The 17,978-nt window shown below is 61.1% G+C and overlaps 4 protein-coding genes across 5 annotated transcripts; 1 reads left to right on the top strand and 3 right to left on the bottom strand.

Moving 5' to 3' along the window:
• The first annotated feature begins 25 nt into the window (after positions 1–25).
• HYLS1 (HYLS1 centriolar and ciliogenesis associated) lies at positions 26–16,912 on the top strand. 2 transcript variants are annotated; one of them, XM_067310085.1, is made up of 4 exons: positions 26–104; positions 268–407; positions 998–1,143; positions 15,372–16,912. In XM_067310085.1, exons 3-4 carry the CDS (start codon positions 1,069–1,071, stop codon positions 16,266–16,268), a joined length of 972 nt encoding a protein of 323 aa, XP_067166186.1. In that variant the 5' UTR covers positions 26–104; positions 268–407; positions 998–1,068; the 3' UTR covers positions 16,269–16,912. The 2 variants fall into 2 exon arrangements, with proteins under 2 accessions (XP_067166186.1, XP_067166187.1); XM_067310086.1 differs by lacking the exons at positions 26–104; positions 268–407; positions 998–1,143 and adding an exon at positions 10,717–10,775.
• PANX3 (pannexin 3) lies at positions 4,612–7,861 on the bottom strand. The gene is made up of 5 exons (XM_067310199.1): positions 7,237–7,861; positions 6,402–6,544; positions 6,069–6,283; positions 5,288–5,943; positions 4,612–4,778 (listed from the first exon to the last, which is right to left on the bottom strand). Exons 1-5 carry the CDS (start codon positions 7,415–7,417, stop codon positions 4,717–4,719), a joined length of 1,257 nt encoding a protein of 418 aa, XP_067166300.1. The 5' UTR covers positions 7,418–7,861; the 3' UTR covers positions 4,612–4,716.
• On the bottom strand, positions 7,948–10,533 carry RPUSD4 (RNA pseudouridine synthase D4). The gene is made up of 7 exons (XM_067310198.1): positions 10,351–10,533; positions 9,559–9,724; positions 9,211–9,412; positions 9,017–9,110; positions 8,794–8,944; positions 8,448–8,545; positions 7,948–8,304 (listed from the first exon to the last, which is right to left on the bottom strand). The coding sequence occupies exons 1-7, from the start codon at positions 10,531–10,533 to the stop codon at positions 8,092–8,094; spliced, it is 1,107 nt and encodes a 368-aa protein (XP_067166299.1). The 3' UTR covers positions 7,948–8,091.
• Positions 11,148–17,847, bottom strand: PUS3 (pseudouridine synthase 3). Its single transcript, XM_067310084.1, is given in 6 exon segments — positions 11,148–11,482; positions 11,630–11,820; positions 12,229–12,797; positions 13,888–14,246; positions 14,249–14,315; positions 17,832–17,847. Coding segments are annotated over 5 exon segments (1,440 nt in total). The 5' UTR covers positions 14,274–14,315; positions 17,832–17,847; the 3' UTR covers positions 11,148–11,186.
• Between the last annotated feature and the right edge of the window lie 131 nt (positions 17,848–17,978).

Genomic DNA, 17,978 nt, shown 5'->3' with positions numbered 1-17,978 from the left:
ACACGGTGCCGCTGCGATCCCGGAGCTTCCCCCCCGCGTCCGCAGGGGCTGGATCCCGCCGTCACCCGGCGCCGCCGTAAAACGGGGCCTCGCTCTCGCTGCAGGTGCTTCTCCCCCTTCGCAAACAAAAACCTCGGTTTTTTACCCCCTCGGGATCGAAGGAAACGGTAAAATAACGCGACGTCCAAACTAACCTGTGCTTGAGAGCACAGGCTGCACCTTAACGTGGTTTTTTTTCCTGTTTCTTTCCCTTTTTTTCCGTCCTAGGGGCAACGTTTCGCTTCATCACCCATCACGCGGCGCTGCCGAAGGAGCCGGCGGGGGCTACGGGGAGCCGGGGGCCGCCGCGGCCCCGTCTCTCGCCCGGGACGGAGACGCCGTCGTGAGGAAGGCGGCGCAAGTTAAAGGTAGGAGCGTGGGGGGACTTCAGCCTCCAAGCAAGCAGCTCCCACGTGCGCCAAGCCGCCGTCGGAGCGGGATGCCGGGGATCGAGCTGGAAATCCGCACCCCCATTTCCCTGCCCCAAGTCGGGGGGGGGGCAATTCCTGAGGTTATTTTGTCCCTCCGAGGGCCGCGGAGGCATCTCGGCTCCGGGACACGTGCGGCATCCGGTCCCAGCTGGGCCAGAAAAATCCGCGTCGGGCTCGAGCCGAGTTTCTCCTTGCCTCCGTTCTGCGCCTCTAAAATTAGCCGGAGGCGTCTCGGTGTCGCGCACACGCCAAGCTGCTCCTCTAATCCCGTTCCTGCCGGCGGCTTCTGCTCTCACACGCGTCTGTCTTCGAGGGTTTTATTTTAACCCCTGCCTTCCCCTGAATACAGGGAAGCTCCTTATCCGAATGTATTTGCCTGTTTCCCCAGGCCGGCTCCGTACAGGGAAGTTTCCCTTCGTTAAATATTTATCTATGCCAATCGTTGGCTGCTTATCCGGCCCCTTTGCCAGGCTCCCGAGGCCTTCGTAGGGCTCCCGGAAGAAGAGCAACTGTCCTTTTCCTTCCAGAGCCCTCTGGATGTGGAAAACCATCCTGGATCCCGCGGCTCGCGACGGCAGAGCAGCGCTCAGAAAACCCGATGCTGCAGGACCTCTGCTTCAGGGATGTCCGGCTCCGCAGTGGCTGGAGCAATGTGGCGATGACCATCCCGCAGGTAAATTCCGTCCAGATGAGTCCCGTTCCCGGTGGGGAACTGCTTCCCAGTTGGGAGCTCGTGGCTGCCCCATGTGGGAGACGATCCCGTGGAAACGCCTTGGGCTCTGCGCTGCTCTCCGCAGCGTCCTCGCGCCCGGAGCTCCCGGCTCCTCCGTCCCACCGCCTCTCCCTGCTCGGATGCAGCAGCCCTGGGTGGCCCTTGAGCCCCCACTCGGCCTGCGGGAAGTCATTCAAGCACGGATTTTGCCCGCTCCAGGGGGGGGAAATTTCCCTCCCGGGTCGAGAGCGTAGGGCGCATCCCAGTGGGAAAAGGGTGAGACGAAGCCGAGCATTCCTGGCTTGTCTGGCTCGCGGTACCGCCTGAGCGTGTTGATCCCTGCGGCTCTTGAGCCCGTTTCCCATTCGGGAATGGGCCTGGATGGAGGCTGAGCCGTGGGGCCGGCGCTTCCCTGGCTCTCCCTGCCTTGCCGGAAGCCCGGATGATGCCAACAGCCACCTCGGGCTTTGCTCCCAACCCCATGGCCGTGGCGATGCCCCTACGGCAGGGGAGTCCTGGCGGAGCGGAGGGTGACACCGGGGGCTGATTTAATTGCCATCCTCCTAATCAAGCAAATCCCAGCCCCACTTGGGGCCTGAAGCCAAGGATCTGCTTGGAAAAGCTCAGTTAAGCCAAGCACCAGCCCGCTCCGATGCGGATCGGTCCCTGCTAAGTCAGACACGGACCACGGTGCGGCTGGGATGCTGATTTGCACGGGGCAAGTCGCTGCGTGATACACGTAGGAAACCTGGTTTTAATAAATCCTTTATTAAAGTGGCTCGTTTGGTCCTTGGGCCCTTCTCAGCCCAGGGTGGGGCTGGTCCCCGTGTCCCCTTCGTCCCCCCCCCTGCCGTCACAGCGGGGACGGGTTTGTGGAATCGGGCACTACGTGGCACCCAATGCTTGGAATAAGACGTCTGAGATAGTTTCTGCACGAAAAGGTTTTTTTTTAACCTTTTTTTGCTGGAGATGAGGGGCTCAAACCCCAATTCCCTTCATGCTATATGGAAAGAGAGAGGGAAAAGGAGGAAAAGAAGAAGAGCAAAGGGGGGAAAAGGAGGAGAAGAAGAGCAAAGGGGGGAAAAGGAGGAGGAGAAGAGCAAAGAGGGGGAAAAGGAGGAGGAGAAGAGCAAAGAGGGGGAAAAGGAGGAGGAGAAGAGCAAAGAGGGGGAAAAGGAGGAGGAGAAGAGCAAAGAGGGGGAAAAGGAGGAGGAGAAGAGCAAAGAGGGAAAAGGAGGAGAAGAAGAGCAAAGGGGGGGGAAAGGAGGAGAAGAAGAGCAAAGGGGGGAAAAGGAGGAGGAGAAGAGCAAAGAGGGGGGAAAAGGAGGAGAAGAAGAGCAAAGGGGGAAAAGGAGGAGAAGAAGAGCAAAGGGGGAAAAGGAGGAGAAGAAGAGCAAAGGGGGAAAAGGAGGAGAAGAGCAAAGGGGGAAAAGGAGGAGAAGAGCAAAGGGGGAAAAGGAGGAGAAGAAGAGCAAAGGGGGGAAAAGGAGGAGAAGAAGAGCAAAGGGGGAAAAGGAGGAGGAGAAGAGCAAAGGGGGAAAAGGAGGAGGAGAAGAGCAAAGGGGGAAAAGGAGAAGAGCAAAGGGGGGGAAAAGGAGGAGAAGAAGAGCAAAGGGGGGAAAAGGAGGAGAAGAAGAGCAAAGGGGGGAAAAGGAGGAGAAGAGCAAAGGGGGAAAAGGAGGAGAAGAAGAGCAAAGGGGGGGAAAAGGAGGAGAAGAAGAGCAAAGGGGGGAAAAGGAGGAGGAGAAGAGCAAAGGGGGGAAAGGAGGAGAAGAGCAAAGGGGGAAAAGGAGGAGAAGAAGAACAAAGGGGGGGAAAAGGAGGAGAAGAAGAGCAAAGGGGGGAAAAGGAGGAGAAGAGCAAAGGGGGAAAAGGAGGAGAAGAAGAGCAAAGGGGGGGAAAAGGAGGAGAAGAAGAGCAAAGGGGGGGAAAAGGAGGAGAAGAAGAGCAAAGGGGGGAAAAGGAGGAGAAGAAGAGCAAAGGGGGAAAAGGAGGAGGAGAAGAACAAAGGGGGGGAAAAGGAGGAGAAGAAGAGCAAAGGGGGGAAAGGAGGAGAAGAGCAAAGGGGGGAAAGGAGGAGAAGAAGAGCAAAGGGGGGGAAAAGGAGGAGAAGAAGAGCAAAGGGGGGGAAAAGGAGGAGAAGAAGAGCAAAGGGGGAAAGGGAGGAGAAGAAGAACAAAGGGGGGGAAAAGGAGGAGAAGAAGAACAAAGGGGGGGAAAAGGAGGAGAAGAAGAGCAAAGGGGGGAAAGGAGGAGAAGAGCAAAGGGGGGAAAGGAGGAGAAGAAGAGCAAAGGGGGGGAAAAGGAGGAGAAGAAGAGCAAAGGGGGGAAAGGAGGAGAAGAAGAGCAAAGGGGGGAAAGGAGGAGAAGAGCAAAGGGGGGGAAAAGGAGGAGAAGAAGAGCAAAGGGGGGGAAAAGGAGGAGAAGAAGAGCAAAGGGGGAAAAGGAGGAGAAGAAGAGCAAAGGGGGAAAAGGAGGAGAAGAGCAGCAAAGGGGGAAAAGGAGGAGAGCAAAGAGGGGGGAAAAGGAGGAGAAGAAGAGCAAAGAGGGGGGAAAAGGAGGAGAAGAAGAGCAAAGGGGGAAAAGGAGGAGAGCAAAGAGGGGGGAAAAGGAGGAGAAGAAGAGCAAAGAGGGGGGAAAAGGAGGAGGAGAAGAGCAAAGGGGGGAAAAGGAGGAGAAGAGCAGCAAAGGGGGGAAAAGGAGAAGAAGAGCAAAGAGGGGGAAAAGGAGGAGAAGAAGAGCAAAGAGGGAAAAGGAGGAGAAGAAGAGCAAAGGGGGGGAAAAGGAGGAGAAGAAGAGCAAAGGGGGGGAAAAGGAGGAGAAGAAGAGCAAAGGGGGAAAAGGAGGAGAAGAAGAGCAAAGAGGGGGAAAAGGAGGAGAAGAAGAGCAAAGAGGGGGAAAAGGAGGAGAAGAAGAGCAAAGAGGGGGAAAAGGAGGAGAAGAAGAGCAAAGGGGGGAAAAGGAGGAGAAGAAGAGCAAAGGGGGGGAAAAGGAGGAGAAGAAGAGCAAAGGGGGGGAAAAGGAGGAGAAGAAGAGCAAAGGGGGGGAAAAGGAGGAGAAGAAGAACAAAGGGGGGAAAAGGAGGAGAAGAGCAAAGGGGGGGAAAAGGAGGAGAAGAAGAGCAAAGGGGGGGAAAAGGAGGAGAAGAAGAGCAAAGGGGGGAAAGGAGGAGAAGAGCAAAGGGGGGAAAGGAGGAGAAGAAGAGCAAAGGGGGGGAAAAGGAGGAGAAGAAGAGCAAAGAGGGGGGAAAAGGAGGAGAAGAAGAGCAAAGGGGGGAAAGGAGGAGAAGAGCAAAGGGGGGAAAGGAGGAGAAGAAGAGCAAAGGGGGAAAAGGAGGAGAAGAAGAGCAAAGAGGGGGGAAAAGGAGGAGGAGAAGAGCAAAGGGGCCCCAGCGCCGCACGTTACAGACGCCACCACGTCACACCGGGCTGTATCAAAACCTGAGTTTAATGGATATTCGAGCAGCACCCGCCGGGGGCAAAGCGGGTGCCAGGCCACCGCGGGTGCCAGGCTGTCACCGCCGCCACCACGGGCTCAGGCCGAGCCGAGCGAGTCCCTGGCGCCTTTTTCCTCGCCTTCCGCTCGCGGCTTCGTTCCTGCGCGGGAAGGAAGAGAAGGGAACGAGGAGTCAAGCCGGGATTTGGCGTCAGCTCCGCCACGGCTCTCCGGCTTCCTCTCGCCAAAAAGCCCGGCGCGCTAGCCCTGCCGTCGCCGTGACAACGCGGGGGCTAAATACAGCTCAATCCATGTTTTTTTTAAAAAAAAAAAACTAAAAAAACCATGGGATGCGTCGTCACGGCCAGGAAAGGAGCCCAGGCGTCCCGGCTCCGACCCCGCGGGAGCTCGGCCGTCCAGCGGAGCCCCGAAGCGGCTCCCGGCGAGCCGGGCTCCGCTCCCCGCCAAAAATAGGGACGAGCCGCGGTCGAAGCCGCCGGCTGTCCGGATTTTTCGGCGAAAGCGTTCCCATGGCGACCGCCGCCCCCGCGCTTGGGGGGACGCTCCGGGTACCGACGCGGCACCATCTCCGTCGGTCAAAGGCCGCGGCGGGCGGATCCGGCCTCCCGAGCGGCCGGGAGAGAGCGGAAAAGCGCCCCGGGGGACCTACCTCGGGCCTCGCCGTCGGTGCCGGCAGCGGCATCGGCAGCGCAATCCCGGCGTTTGGGCTTGGAGGTCTCCAAGCCGGCGAGCAGCGTCATGAAGTCGACGACGGTGTCGATGTCCCCCTTGTTGGGGGCGGCTTCGCGCAGGGCGCTCACGGCGCCGAGGCGGCCGTAGGACGTCAGCCGGGAGACGTTGGCCCGCAGGAAGAGCAGGACCACGTTGAGGTCGTTGACGGGGCAGGCGAGCATGCGGCGGCTGAGCAGGTCGAAGGCGGGCAGCATCTCGTAGACGGCGAGCAGCCCCTTGTCCCACCGGCAGAGCCGCAGGGCGTTGTAGACGGCGACGGGCGCCAGGAGGACGTAGACGCCGCCCACGGAGAGGCCGATGAGCTGGAAGACGGAGAAGAAGACCAGCTTGCAGGGGATGAGCGGCGGCACGTGGGGCTCGGCCCGCAGCAGCCCCGTTTTGATGGAGCAGCTGAACTCGTCCTGGAAGAAGACGTGGAGGTGGAGGAAGACCAGGTAGAGGCAGGTGGCGGCCAAGAACAGGAGCAGCAGCAGGTTCCTCAGGAGGTAGACGAGCACCAGGGAGCGGGAACGTTGCTTGCAGGCGAGGTAGCGCTCCAGCAGCGGGAACTCAAAGTATCTCTCCTCCCGGGCCCTGGGGGAAGAGCGGAGCCGCCAAGGTGTCGGAGCCACCAAGGCGTCGGAGCCACCACCTCCACCGAAGGCGCCAAGCGAGGAGGCAACGCCGACGCGGAGCGGCTACGGAGCGCCCGGCCTCACCTCTCGTACTCCTCCCAGAAGCGCTCGGGTTCGGCGCTGGCCTGCTGCACCTTCCTCATGTGCTGCACCAGGCGCACGGAGCGGTTGTAGGACTTGTCGAGCTCGTCGATGACGAAGAGGAGGTCGGAGCGGAGCGCCGGAGCGGCCGCGGAGCGCCACAGCAGGCAGGGCAGGTACATGAGCACGGCGACGAGCAGCAGCGAGTAGGGGAAGACCTGGGCGGAGGAGAGGGGCGGGCGGCCGCTCAAATGCTTCCACCTCCGCCTCCATCCGCCCGCGGGATCCCGGCGGGATCCGTCCTCGCCGGCACCCCCGGATCCCCCTCCCGGCTACCTTGAGGGCCCAGAGGGACTTGGTGACGGCGCGGCCCTGGGCGTCGAAGCCGTGGTGGACGAGCGATTCCCAGCAGGCCGCGTCGGCGTAGGCGGCCTGCTTCCCCGTGAAGTTGGCGGGGGCGAAGCAGCTGATCTGCGAGCCTAGGACGGAGAGCGGCGTCGGAGCCCGGCGGGATGATTTTCCGGCTCTCGGAAGGACGCTGGGGCCCGGCGAGGATTTTTCCATCGCTTCCCCAACGCGCGCGACCTTTTTTAGCGCGACCGCGGCGAGGGGACGAGCGGGGAGAGGCCGGAAAGCAGAGCGAAACCAAAGCCCCGGGGGCAGCGGCGGCGGATCATCGGCCGAGGCCGGATTTAGCCTGAGGTCGGGACGCGTCCGACCGCGTTATCAAAGAAGCCCTGTGTGCTGCCGTCGCTCCCGTCAACCCGGAGGGGGAGGGGGCGGAAAAATCATCGGAGGCTGGAATTAAACGCCGCCAACGCCGACTGCATCGGCACACGAAAGCCAACGGCTTCACCCTCAAGCAGCCCCAGCTCCGGGCCGGATCCTCCCGGGAAATGCCACCCGAACGGTGCCCTCCCGCTGCCCGCTGCCCCGTTATCCCTATTCCTGCACCATCCTGCTTGCCGGGAATTAATTAATTAGCTGCTTATCAGCAATGAGTTCATTAACCGATCGGGCAGAACGCTTGCTACAACGGGGATTTCCAGGCATCCGCGTCGCACCGCGGTGCAAACATCCGTCGCGGCTTCGCCGGATGCAAACCCGGATCCTCCCCCCCCCCCACGGCACCGCAGCACCACGGATTCCAGCGCGGATCCTGGCTACTCACCAGCGGAAAACTCGTGGGCGAAAGCCAGGGAGACGAGGAAAAGCGGCAGCCCCACGGAGACGAACTTGAGCCCGCGGTCGCTGGGCAGCTCCAGGCGCAGGCGCGGGGGGCGGGAGCCGCCGGGATGCGGGAGCAGGGCGTCGGAGAGCATGAACTCGGCGGCGGCGTGCGAGAGGGACATTTCGGCGGGCGGCGCGGCACTGTGTGAGGGGCGGCCGGCGGCGGCGAGCGGCTTTGTAGGGGCCGGAGGCGCCGAGCGTCACGTTCCCGGGCGGCTCAGACCGCGCGTTTAAATCCGGGCGGTAATTACAGGGGAAGATGCAAATAGCACATCCCGAAATAGAGGGAAAACCCCCCCCCAGCGTCGGAGCAGCAGGGCGACGGCGTTCCTGCCCGGCTCCTTGTGGTTTTACTCCCGTCTCTCATAAGCAGGAATATTTCTAGCGGCGCGTTCGGGAGGCGGGGAGGGAGGTCGGAGCTATTTTCGCCACGCGGACCCAGCCGGGCGGCATCCGAACCCGGCTCCGGCGCGCGCTCGGGGATGAAGGGACACGGAAAAGTCTCGCCACCGCGGGACGTGCTCGGTTCTCAAGGCGCCTCCGAATTCGAGCGCGCCGAGGGGCCCGCGCGACAGCCCGCGCACGATCGAGGCCACTCGGGAAACCGGGATGCTCCGGGCTTGAGCGCAGGGAGTAAACGGACCTTCAGCACTGCGGGATCCGGATCTTTTATTGCTCAGGGACAAGTCCAACGCGCGGACAGCGAGTCCGTTTTCCGTCCGGCCTCGTCCGTCTAAACAACTCACGGTCCCCGAGGCGGACTCGGCGGCGGAACGGCCGGCCCGCAGTGCCGGATTCATCCGGCCTCTTCTCCGGGCTTGGGAACCTCCAGCTTCAGCCTGAGCGCGGCGTCGGAGAAGAAGCGGGGTGGTCTGCAGGCAAATTCCAGGCGCTCATCCCCGCCGGCGCCGGCGGGCAGGGAGAGCCGGAGAGCGTGGAGGTGCAGGGGGAGGCAGCGAGTTTTGCTCTGCTCCAGTTTCAGCCTCTTCAAGGCGATTTCCGGAAGTTTCTGCGGCAAGGAGGCAAAGCCGGATGCCAACGAGCCTCCCGCCGCCCCGGCTCTTCGGTCGCGGGGGGGCGGAAAAGGCCTTGAAACACCAGGAGGCTCCGTCTGCCCCCGGATCGCGCCTTGGGACGCGGGAGCGGCCTTACCTGGGGCGCCAGCTTGCTCCAGTGCGAGTATTTGTGATCCCCCAGGATGGGGCAGCCCAATCCGTAGGCCAGGTGAACCCGGATCTGGTGCTTCACTCCTGCGGGAAGGGAAGGGAAAGGGAGAAACCTCCCCGGCACACGCCGACGCAACCCTCGTGGAAGGGCACCGGATAATCCCGTGCCATGATCGGCGACAGCAAACCATCGCCAAGACGGCTTCGCTCTGGCCCCAACGGATTTAAGCGGTGTCTAAAGATGAGCCTCTGCTCCCGGGGCTGCTCCGAGCGCCCCTCGGGCACGGAGCCGTGCGGAAAGCGGCGCCCCGAGCGCCGGCACCGGGCCTTACCCGTGATGGGCCGGAGCTCCAAGAGGGAACAGGCGGAAGAGCTGGCCAGGACGCGGTACCGGGTGACGGCGCTTTCAGCATTGCGGTTCTTGCGGATCTTCACCGCCTTCCCGTCCTCGGGAGCCAGGCGGTAGTTTGGAGCCAGCGTCATCTGGAGCGGAGCGAGAGGGATGAGCTCGCGGAGCGGGCGGGAGAAGCGGGGAAGCGGGAGCCGTTCGCTCACCTTGTAGTGCGACTGGTGGCTCTGCACCTCCTTCTCCACAATGGGGATCTCCACGAGCCCCTCGGGAGGCTCCGGCTCTCCCAAACTGATGGCCCTGGGGGCAGAGAAACCCGAGATCCGTGGGGCGTCCGCCTTCCGCGTGCCCACGGGCCCTTCGGAGACGCTTTTCCCCCCCAAAACCTTCCCTTACCTACCAGTAGACCTTCTCCACCTGGCGGGTTTTGAAGAGGAACCGGATTTTTTCCGCCGCCTCCTTGCTCCGGGCCAGCACCATCACGCCCGTGGTCTCCTTGTCCAGCCGGTGACACAGGTGCAGCGGCCGCGCTCGCGCCTTCTCCAGCATCTCGGCCAAGATCGGCAGCACGTCGGCGACGCAGGTCTTGACGCCGGGGCCGCCTGCGGGGAGCAAAGCGACGGGGGCAGGTATTCGCCTCCCCGCGTGCCTTAACGCCCTCGAATTCGCCGCCCGCCATCACTACGGACTCCCCCGCGGTCGTCCCCCCCCCCCCCGGACATTCCGGGTCTTCCCTGCTCCTCCTCACCGTGCACCGGGAGGCCGTAGGGTTTGTTGATCGCCACGATCTCGTCGTCCTGGTACACGACGCCCCGCCGGAGCGCTTTGGCCAGCACGTTGGGGTGGACGCGCTGCAGCTGCTGGCTCAGGGAGGCGAGCTCTCGGATCCGTCTCCGGAGCGGGTCTTTGGGCACCTGCGGAGAGAACGAAGCGGGCGCGGCGGAGGATAAGCCGCTCCGCGGTTCGGCTCTTGCGCGAAGCTCCCCGGCGGCATTCCAAGTGCAACCGTGATGCTGCCGGTTCCTACGGTGACAAAGGCCAGTCCTGTCCCAACAGCCGGCGCCGTGGGACCTCGCGGGGCAGCAAGCGGAGCGGCCGCTCCGTTGTCACCTCGCTTCAGCCAACGCCAAGGCTCCGAAATGAATGTAGGGCCGGAAGCCGCTATAAGGCCTGGGGCAACGAGCGGCATTGGCAGGGAGGGCAATTCCTCGGCTTTTTTGGGGGGTTCCCAACGCTCCGTCCCGGCCGGGAGGTAAAGGGAAGGGCCGGGAGCGAGGAGGGACAAGGCGCTGCAGCCCTGCCCGCCTGATCCGGCCCAGAGCCCGCTCCACGTGTGCGCTCCCCGCCGCCGCCGCCGCGGGGGGCGCCGGGAGATGTAGTCCGCGCGCAGCGCTGCGCCTATGGCGCCGCGGGGCACGCCGGGAGGTGTAGTCCGCTGCCGGCGCCGCGGGGCACGCCGGGAGCCGCAGGCACCGCGCCCGCGCGCAAGGCCCGCCGGGAGCTGTAGTGCCGCGCCTCAGCGCCGCCGCACCGCGCTCACCTCCCGCTTCTCCCGCTCGCTCTTCCGCGCCCGCAGCCGCTGCGCCAGCTCCTCGGCCCGCGGCGCCGCCGCCGCCGCCGCCGCCGCGGCCTGCCGCCCGCTGCAGACGCCGCGCGCGGCCTGGCCCAGGGCTGCGGCGGGCCGCCACAGCCGCAGCCCGCCGCCGCCCGACGCCGCCGCCATCTTCCCTTCCCCCGCCCCTGCTCCGTCCCCTTCCGCCGGGGCGCTGGGAGGGGGGCGGCGCCTCAGCGAGCCCGTCCAATGGGGGCGGGAGGCGGCGAAGCGGCAGCCAACGGGGCCGCGGCGGAGGGCGGGCCTCGGGGGGGCGCGCCGCCCAATGGCGGCGGGCGCCGCCCCGCCGTTTAAACGCCGGCGACCGTTTGGCAGCCGTTAACGGCCGCGGCGCGAGGAGGCGAGAGCAGCAGGTACCGAGGGGCGCGCGCGGGGGCGGGCGGCCCCCGGGCCCTAGCTGCCTCCACCCAGCACCTCCCAGTCGCTCCCAGTCTCTCCCAGTAGCTCCCGGGCAGCCCCAGCGCCGCGGCTGCCTCCCAAGAGGGGACGAGCCGCCCTGAGGCGGCCATTGAGGCGGCCCCCCCCCCCCCAAAGTGAGGGTCCGGACAGACCAGATTTACCCCCCCTCCACAAACCACACGATCGCATTCGTAGGATTTACTAAAATTTATAAAAATACCAAGGCAAAACTGCGTTTAAAAGGGGGGGAGGGGGGAAGCTACCCTTGCGGAGTGGCCTTTACTGAGGCGTCTTTGGTTTTGGTGAAGCAGGCTTGTTCCTGCCCCCCCCCCCCCCCCCCCCAAAAAAAAGGGAACCTGCTGCCATCACTCGGTGTCCACGCAGACCCGCTTGGGCGCTTGCTCCGCGCCGTCGCCGTTCTCCGTGGCATCGCCGTGGCTTCTCTTGGGCTCCGGGTCCGCCGCGGTCTCCCTTTCCCTGCCCTGCGGCATTTCGATACGGCCCCTCCGCACAAAGTGATGGATGCGGGACTCCAAGCCCTCGCACTTGGGGCGCTCCAGTAAGGGTTTGTAAGTGCGGGCTTTGACCCCTTCCACAAAGCCGCCGACCTGATTGCGGACGGGAGGTTTCATATCTCCCCAAAGGACAGTGCTGAGGCTTCCTGGGGATGTAACATTAATGAAGAAATAGCAACGGTTTGAACAACTTCTTTAATAATTTACTCCCCCCTCTTTTTTCTAAAAAAGACAAGTTATCCTTTGCCCCTGTGTCGCTCTGAGTTAGGTACTGCCACAAAACCACCCCTTACCTTTCTCGGTAGGCACGGGAGCAGCATCTAGGCCTCCCAACATGTCGCGTAGCACTTGAGTCTTGACCGCGTGGTTGGCCCAGAGCTGCTGCAGGTGGGTGACGTTGAACTCCTGCACTTCGCGGTCGTAGAGCCACCGGACGTTTTCAAACTCGCAGTCGTACAGAACCAGGGGAAACTCTACTGCCATGCTAGGAAAAGGAGAGGAGGCGTTAGCTAAAGGTGCTCGGACAGTAGGCTTAGAGCGGATTAACACAGGCTCGGTCTAACAACGCTACATCCGTCTAAGAACGGGGCTGTCACGTACGGAAGCCCTTTTCTGACAAAAAGTCTTGTTCGTAGCATTAGTTCCACCAGATCCCAAGGAGCGAAAGCATCGATAACTCGCGGCTTACTTTTGTGGGAACAAAGAGGTAGCAAGCCAAAGAGATCCTTAAGGAAAACACTTAGAGGCCGTTGGCAGCTCGCTTCCGTATTGTGAGAGACTGCTTCACGCGCCGACAGATAGAGTTTGCCGGCAGCGCTTCACGCGCGGCCGTCTCCCTTCTGCCCAAAGCGCTGCGAAAAGCAGCCCGGGAGCTCGCCTAAGCTATTCGTACCTGTACTGCGGTTTTCGGGGGTTCTTCTCTACGTCCAGCAGCTCGTCAATAATCTCCGGGTTCTCCATCCTCTGTCCGATTAGGAAGAGGATCGCCATCATACAGCGCACTTGGTGATAGAGGAACGCCAGTCCCGTCACTTCAAACTGGCACAGTCGGAAAGGGTCCCGCAGGCCGGTTTCCGTTCCTCCGTCCGCCCAGGTCACCCGCGCACTGAGAATAGTTCTTTGGAAGTTGATCACGCCGTTGGCTACGTCCATTTTGCACAAGTTCCGGAAATCGTGGGTGCCCACGTATCTCTGGGCGGCGGCGTGCATGAGGGCCACGTCCAGCTCGGCGCGAGGGAAGAAGTAGCGATAGGTCCTCTTGAGACAGCTGAACCTGGCGCTGAAGTCGGGCTCTACGGGGGCCCAGGCTAACACCCGTATGTCGGGCGGGAGCACCCTGTTCAGAATATGGGTGTAGCGGAGCTCGTCCTCCCAATTACCGCCTTCGCCTTCCGGGTCGCCCCGGTGGCCGTTTAGTTTCTTGCCCTCTGATAGGTTTGAGCGGAGATCTAGGGAAATCACCTGCAAAATTGGGGAGGGAAAAAAGAAAAGAAAAGGGACGATACCACGGATGGGCTTATTCCGCACGTAAAACCAGCTCTCTTCCCACACCTCTGCCTTTCCGTTTGAAATAAATTCAGGATCTCTTACGGACGAAGGTGTCTTAAATGAGTCGATCTCGCCGCTTTTTCCTGCGGGTAAAGCTGCGAGCGCCTCTGCTACGGTTCCTAGCAGATGCTATAGATTCCTTTAATAAAACAGAGGAAGTTGCAAACTGCCTACGTAGCCCCGTCTCCAAGCCGCTTAAATTTTTTTTATCGGCGCTCGCAGGATACACATGTGCTTTTTCTTCTGGAGATTACAGCTCGAACCCAGGAACAGTCTGGGAAAGCTGGCGTGGGAACGAGTTTAACGATAAGCGAGATGTTAACGCCGCGCTTGTACGAGCACTTTAAACAGCCCGAGAAAAAGGTGCTCTGCGCCCTTATACTAGGTCAGAAAACTGCTCGTTTTGGGTCGCGAACTGGAGCGGGCAACCGATCCGGGTTAAAACCGCCCGGCAAAGCCGCGCTTAACGCCGGCTTGTTTCCTGAGCGCGGGCAGGAGAGAGGGAAGGAGCGAAGGCACCTTAAAGCGCTCGCGGCTGCGCGAGGAGGCTGCGCTTTCGCAAACGGCCGAGCCGGTCTAATGGCTCCTTGCCACCGAGTGGGCCGGCTCGCTCGCCTCCCTCCAGCTCCTACTCCCACGCTCCCTTCCGCTCGCTGTGGCTCTCCTGAGGCCCTTCCGTGCGGGAATTTAACTCCCTGCCTCCGCAGGAAGCGGCCCGATTATTATTTTTGCTGCCTTCGTGAGTTAAGCGCCGCAGTCGGCGCGGGAAAAGCGACAAGCGCCTACGCGCAGGAAGGGGCATCTCCCCCTTTTTGGGCAGCGCCGAGCTATTCCGATTGCTCGTCCCTTTGCGGGAAGCCACAGCCTTAAGTGTACTTCACCCTCGCAAAGCGATCCCTTGGAAAACCGCCGCGAATAAGCACTGCAAGCCTCTCCTAAATTATCAAGCCACGTGCGAAAAACCATCCGCTCGCTTGCGGATTGCTAAAAAACCGCCGCTGACCTGTCCGAAGGCGCTGACTCCTTTGTCCGTCCGCCCGCAGCGGTGGTAGTTGGACGTCTGCCTGTCGTCCACCAGCCGCGTCTTCCTGAACGCTTCGAACAGCTTCTCTTCGACCGTGTTGCTGGTGTTCTCCTGGCTGGCGAAACCTTGGTACCCCCAGCCCAGGTAGGCGATCTTCAGCGCCACGTGCCTGCGGCCGTAGGCGCTAAAATCGAACGGCCGTTGCTGCCGTTTCCTGGTTTTCCCAGCCGCCGAAGGAGCGTCTCTCACGCCGGGCCTTTCCTTGCCCTCTCCGAGTTTCTCCTGCAGTCTCCTGACCTCCTCTTCCAGGTCCTGCACCCTCTGCAGGAGCCTTTCGGGTCGGCGACCGTGCTCTCGTCCGCCATAGCGAGTGGATTCCTCCTAGGCTTGATTAGTTACCGGGATATCTGCGGAGAAAGAAGGAAATCTGCGTTTCGGCTTTTATTATACATTTGCTACCGGCTTTCTGTATAAAAGAATTAAGCCGATAGAGCTGCAGAACATTTTTTTTCCCCCCCCTAAAACATCCGTCGATGTTTCTAGCGGAACACGGGCACGGTCAAGCGAGTTGAGCTGGGGCACTTTTCCCTTCTTCCGCGCAACGAATCCCTTCTGCGCTTCTAAGCCTTGATCTTCTTCCAGCTACTGCTGCAACATCAGATCCGCTCCGCCAGCCCCGGCCCGGCGACAGCACATTTGCAGCTAGCCTTTTGCTCTCCGTGCAGAGCTGGCACGGCACGGTTCCCGTTTTCTCAGGCGCTCGGCTAGCGTCGACGCTTCAGACAGCCCGCTAACGGCTGTCACTCAGCTCGCGGAGCCATCTGCTCTAACGTTTCGTAACGGCGCCGCCGCTGCACGATTCAAACTTGAGTTTTCAGACCTGCTTAATGTAAAAAAGATAGCGAAAACCTTCGAAGGGAACGGAAACGATGTCCGGATCCCTGACGCGGCAGAGCCGGAGTCCTGCTATAATCCGGACCTGCGCAGCACAAGACTCGAGCAGTCTGCAGCTCTGCATTTAAATAAAAGTCCAAAAACATACTGCAGGGAGCCTTTTCCTTAGCTGGGGAAGTAAAAACCCTCTCCTGGACGTCCCTAGATTTCACGGCAGCTCCGTACCTCTTTTAAAAACAACGTGCTCGTTCGCACAGGGAAGAATCGTTAATACATCTGCGCAACAGCGCCAGAGTCGGTGAGCAAACAACGTGCTTTACGTTTACCCGCCGTCGCGTTAGCGTTTTGTATACGGCGTAATTCCTTTTAGGATAGTTTCCCGCAGGAATTTAGAAGTCCCATCAGAGGGGGCTTCGTATAAATAAACGCTCGGGAAGTTGGGAAGCCGCTCGGCCGGAGGTTAGCCCTCGCGGAGCTTCCTTCGGCCTCGGGGCGATTCGAACGCTCCGCGAAGGAAGCTCCGCGAAGGAAACTCCGCGAAGGAAACTCCCTGCCGTTCCTCTTTGCAGAGTGGCCACCGCAGCTCGGCGGACGGCGCGGAGGAAATGCTGGGAGCCGACGGATCGAGGTGGGCAGCCCTGACCGACGAGGAGCGGCTGGCCGGGGCGGCCGCCCTGGCTCTCAGCCAGCTCTACGCCGAGCAGGGAGACGGCGACGGCCGCGGAGGAGCCTGGGCGCTTCCCTGCTACGATCCCTACAGCAAAGCTTCCGTAGCATCCGGAGCCCGGCCCGCTCTTCCCATGCTATTACGGCATGAGCAGACGGAGCCCGGGGCGTCCAGAGGTGCCAGGAGGCTGGTGATGAAAAGGAAAGTGTTGAGGCGGAGACCCGACGGAGGAGTGGAGGTGTCCGACGAGTCGCTCGCCAGCGAGCCGGACACCGGTGCCGAGAGCGACCCCGACATCTGGAACCTGCGGCACCTCAGCTCCCGCCTGGAAGACAGCATCTCCGAGGGGGAAATCGAGTCAACCGGCAGCTTCCTCAACGACTCTCCCCTGGAGCTTTCTCACCACCGGCACAGTCCCCCCTTCCTCGACTTCCAGGGCCGGAGCTCTCCCTCTTCCCAGCAGGACACATCCGCCGCAGGCCAGCCAAAATCATTCATCCCCCCGAGGTTAGAACAACTGGGCCGCAACCGCGGCAAAACCGACCGCGTCGCCAAATATTTGGAATACAAGCGAGACTGGGAGACGTTCCGAATCCCCGGCGAGGATCAGCGCAGAGAGCTGCGCTGGGGCATCCGCGAGCAGATGCTCTGCAAGCCCGACCTCCCGAGCAAACCTCAGCACGCCTACGTCCCCAACGCCTACGTCGCGCCCACGGAGAAGAAGAGGGCCGCCTTGCGCTGGGAGGTGCGCTGCGACCTGGCAAACGGCCTCCTTCCCCGAAAAAGCTCCTCTTCCTAGTTACGGGGAGGCCTCCTTCCGTGCGCGCCGCTGCCGCTTCGCCGCTCGGGTGCGTCGTGTTCTCCCAGACGCTTTATTTTTTCCCCTTTCGGAGGCCCAGTTGGGAAAAATCTTTATATTTATACGCAGGGGCTAGTTACGGTATAAAACAGCTTTAGCCAGCGCCTTATTATCGGCTTGCTTAAAACATCGTTGCCTCCCCGTTAAAGACGTAAAACTTCCTTTCGAATAACGAGCGACCGGTCAACTTGAAGGCTTTTACGCTCGAGGGAATAACCGCTGTAACAAATCTTGTGATTTTTCTTCCTTTTTAACGTTTAATTGCTCCCGTTCCTCCGGACGGATCGTCGCGTGAGCTATTCACGCGGTTTTATTTATGGTTTCTCCGCAGTGTGTTTCTTGAATAAAGCACGCGAAAAGATCTGCTCCGTGGATTACTTAGAAACGCCGCTTGGCACAAAATCCTCCTAAAGCTCCCTGTGAATGCCTGTTATTTTAGATATATCTTTGCGCCTATAAATGCTCGAGTTTCCCTTGCCTTATTTTACCCCGGTTTTAAAACCAAAGTCCCGGATGAAGTTAAAATAACCTATTTTATCCAACCCTCGGGACAAACCGAGAACAAAAAGTTAAACATCCGCAGTTCTTACAAGAAAAAGCCTTCGTGAAGAATTCACTTTGCTGCCGGAAACTGGCCGACTCCAGAGCCGGTTTGGATAGTTTAGTTGCAGGATGCGGACGGGAAAAGCCGCCAGGGCACCTGTCACAGATGCACCGGCTCGATTCCCTCCGTCTTTACGGGAAAGACGGACGCAGAAGCCCTAACAGTGTCCCTAGGTAGGGATATATTGGATTTATGCAGACCCTTTTTATAAGTTTAAACTCTGTAGCAGCTTCCTACTCCTGAAGGAAAAAAAAAAAGGAGCGGAAGGAGCTTCCTCGCTGTCAAATTTACCCCTCGCTTTTAAAGGATCCCTCGGCAGCGGGTAATTACAAGCTGCATCACGAAGAAATAAGGTTTTAGGGTTTTTTTAAGCTCGTGCTACAAATAAACCGCAAAGGTGGCAAAAAAGCTAATTAATTAAGACAAACCCCGAGTCCGCGTGCTCCCCACACTCCCGGGATAAAGTGACTCCCGAAAGACATCCCGGCTCTGATCCCAAGGCGCCAGAGAGGCTCAAAATAATAATAATAATAATAATAATAATAATACTACAAGGAGCAACTTCAGGGAAAGGGGGTGGGGAGGAAGCACGCGGAGACGACGGGACCCGGCGGACGGCGAGCGGCACCCGCGGCCCCAAACGGGTCCCGCTTCTCCCCCATCCTCTTCCGCTGATAATTAATTAGCAAAACCCACCCCGGAAAGTCTCCCCGCGGGGGGGGTCTCCACAGCCTATGGGTCTCCCTAATGCCCTATGGGGGTCCCCTACACCCTATAGGGGACGTCGCCCGCACCCTACGGGTGTCGCCTGCACCCCGGGGACCCCCGACACCCCCGGAGGGGGGAGGGGGGGGGCCCTGCACCGCCCAGACGCGCGGCCCTGCCCGGCCCGGCCCTACCTCCGCGCCGCGCTGCGCTGCCGGCTCCGCCCCGGAAGTGGCTGCCACCCCCCCACCCACCACGCAGGCCCCGCCCCCTGCAAACCACGCCCCGTTCTTTCAAACCACGCCCCTTCCAGGCCCCGCCCCCCGTGCGCGGTCCTGCCG

The sequence above is a fragment of the Apteryx mantelli genome, chromosome 23 (genome assembly GCF_036417845.1).
Source record: "Apteryx mantelli isolate bAptMan1 chromosome 23, bAptMan1.hap1, whole genome shotgun sequence".
NCBI classification, from domain to species: domain Eukaryota; kingdom Metazoa; phylum Chordata; class Aves; order Apterygiformes; family Apterygidae; genus Apteryx; species Apteryx mantelli.
The sequence above is the reverse complement of the archived record's forward strand: the minus strand, read 5'-3'. Positions and strand labels throughout refer to the sequence as shown.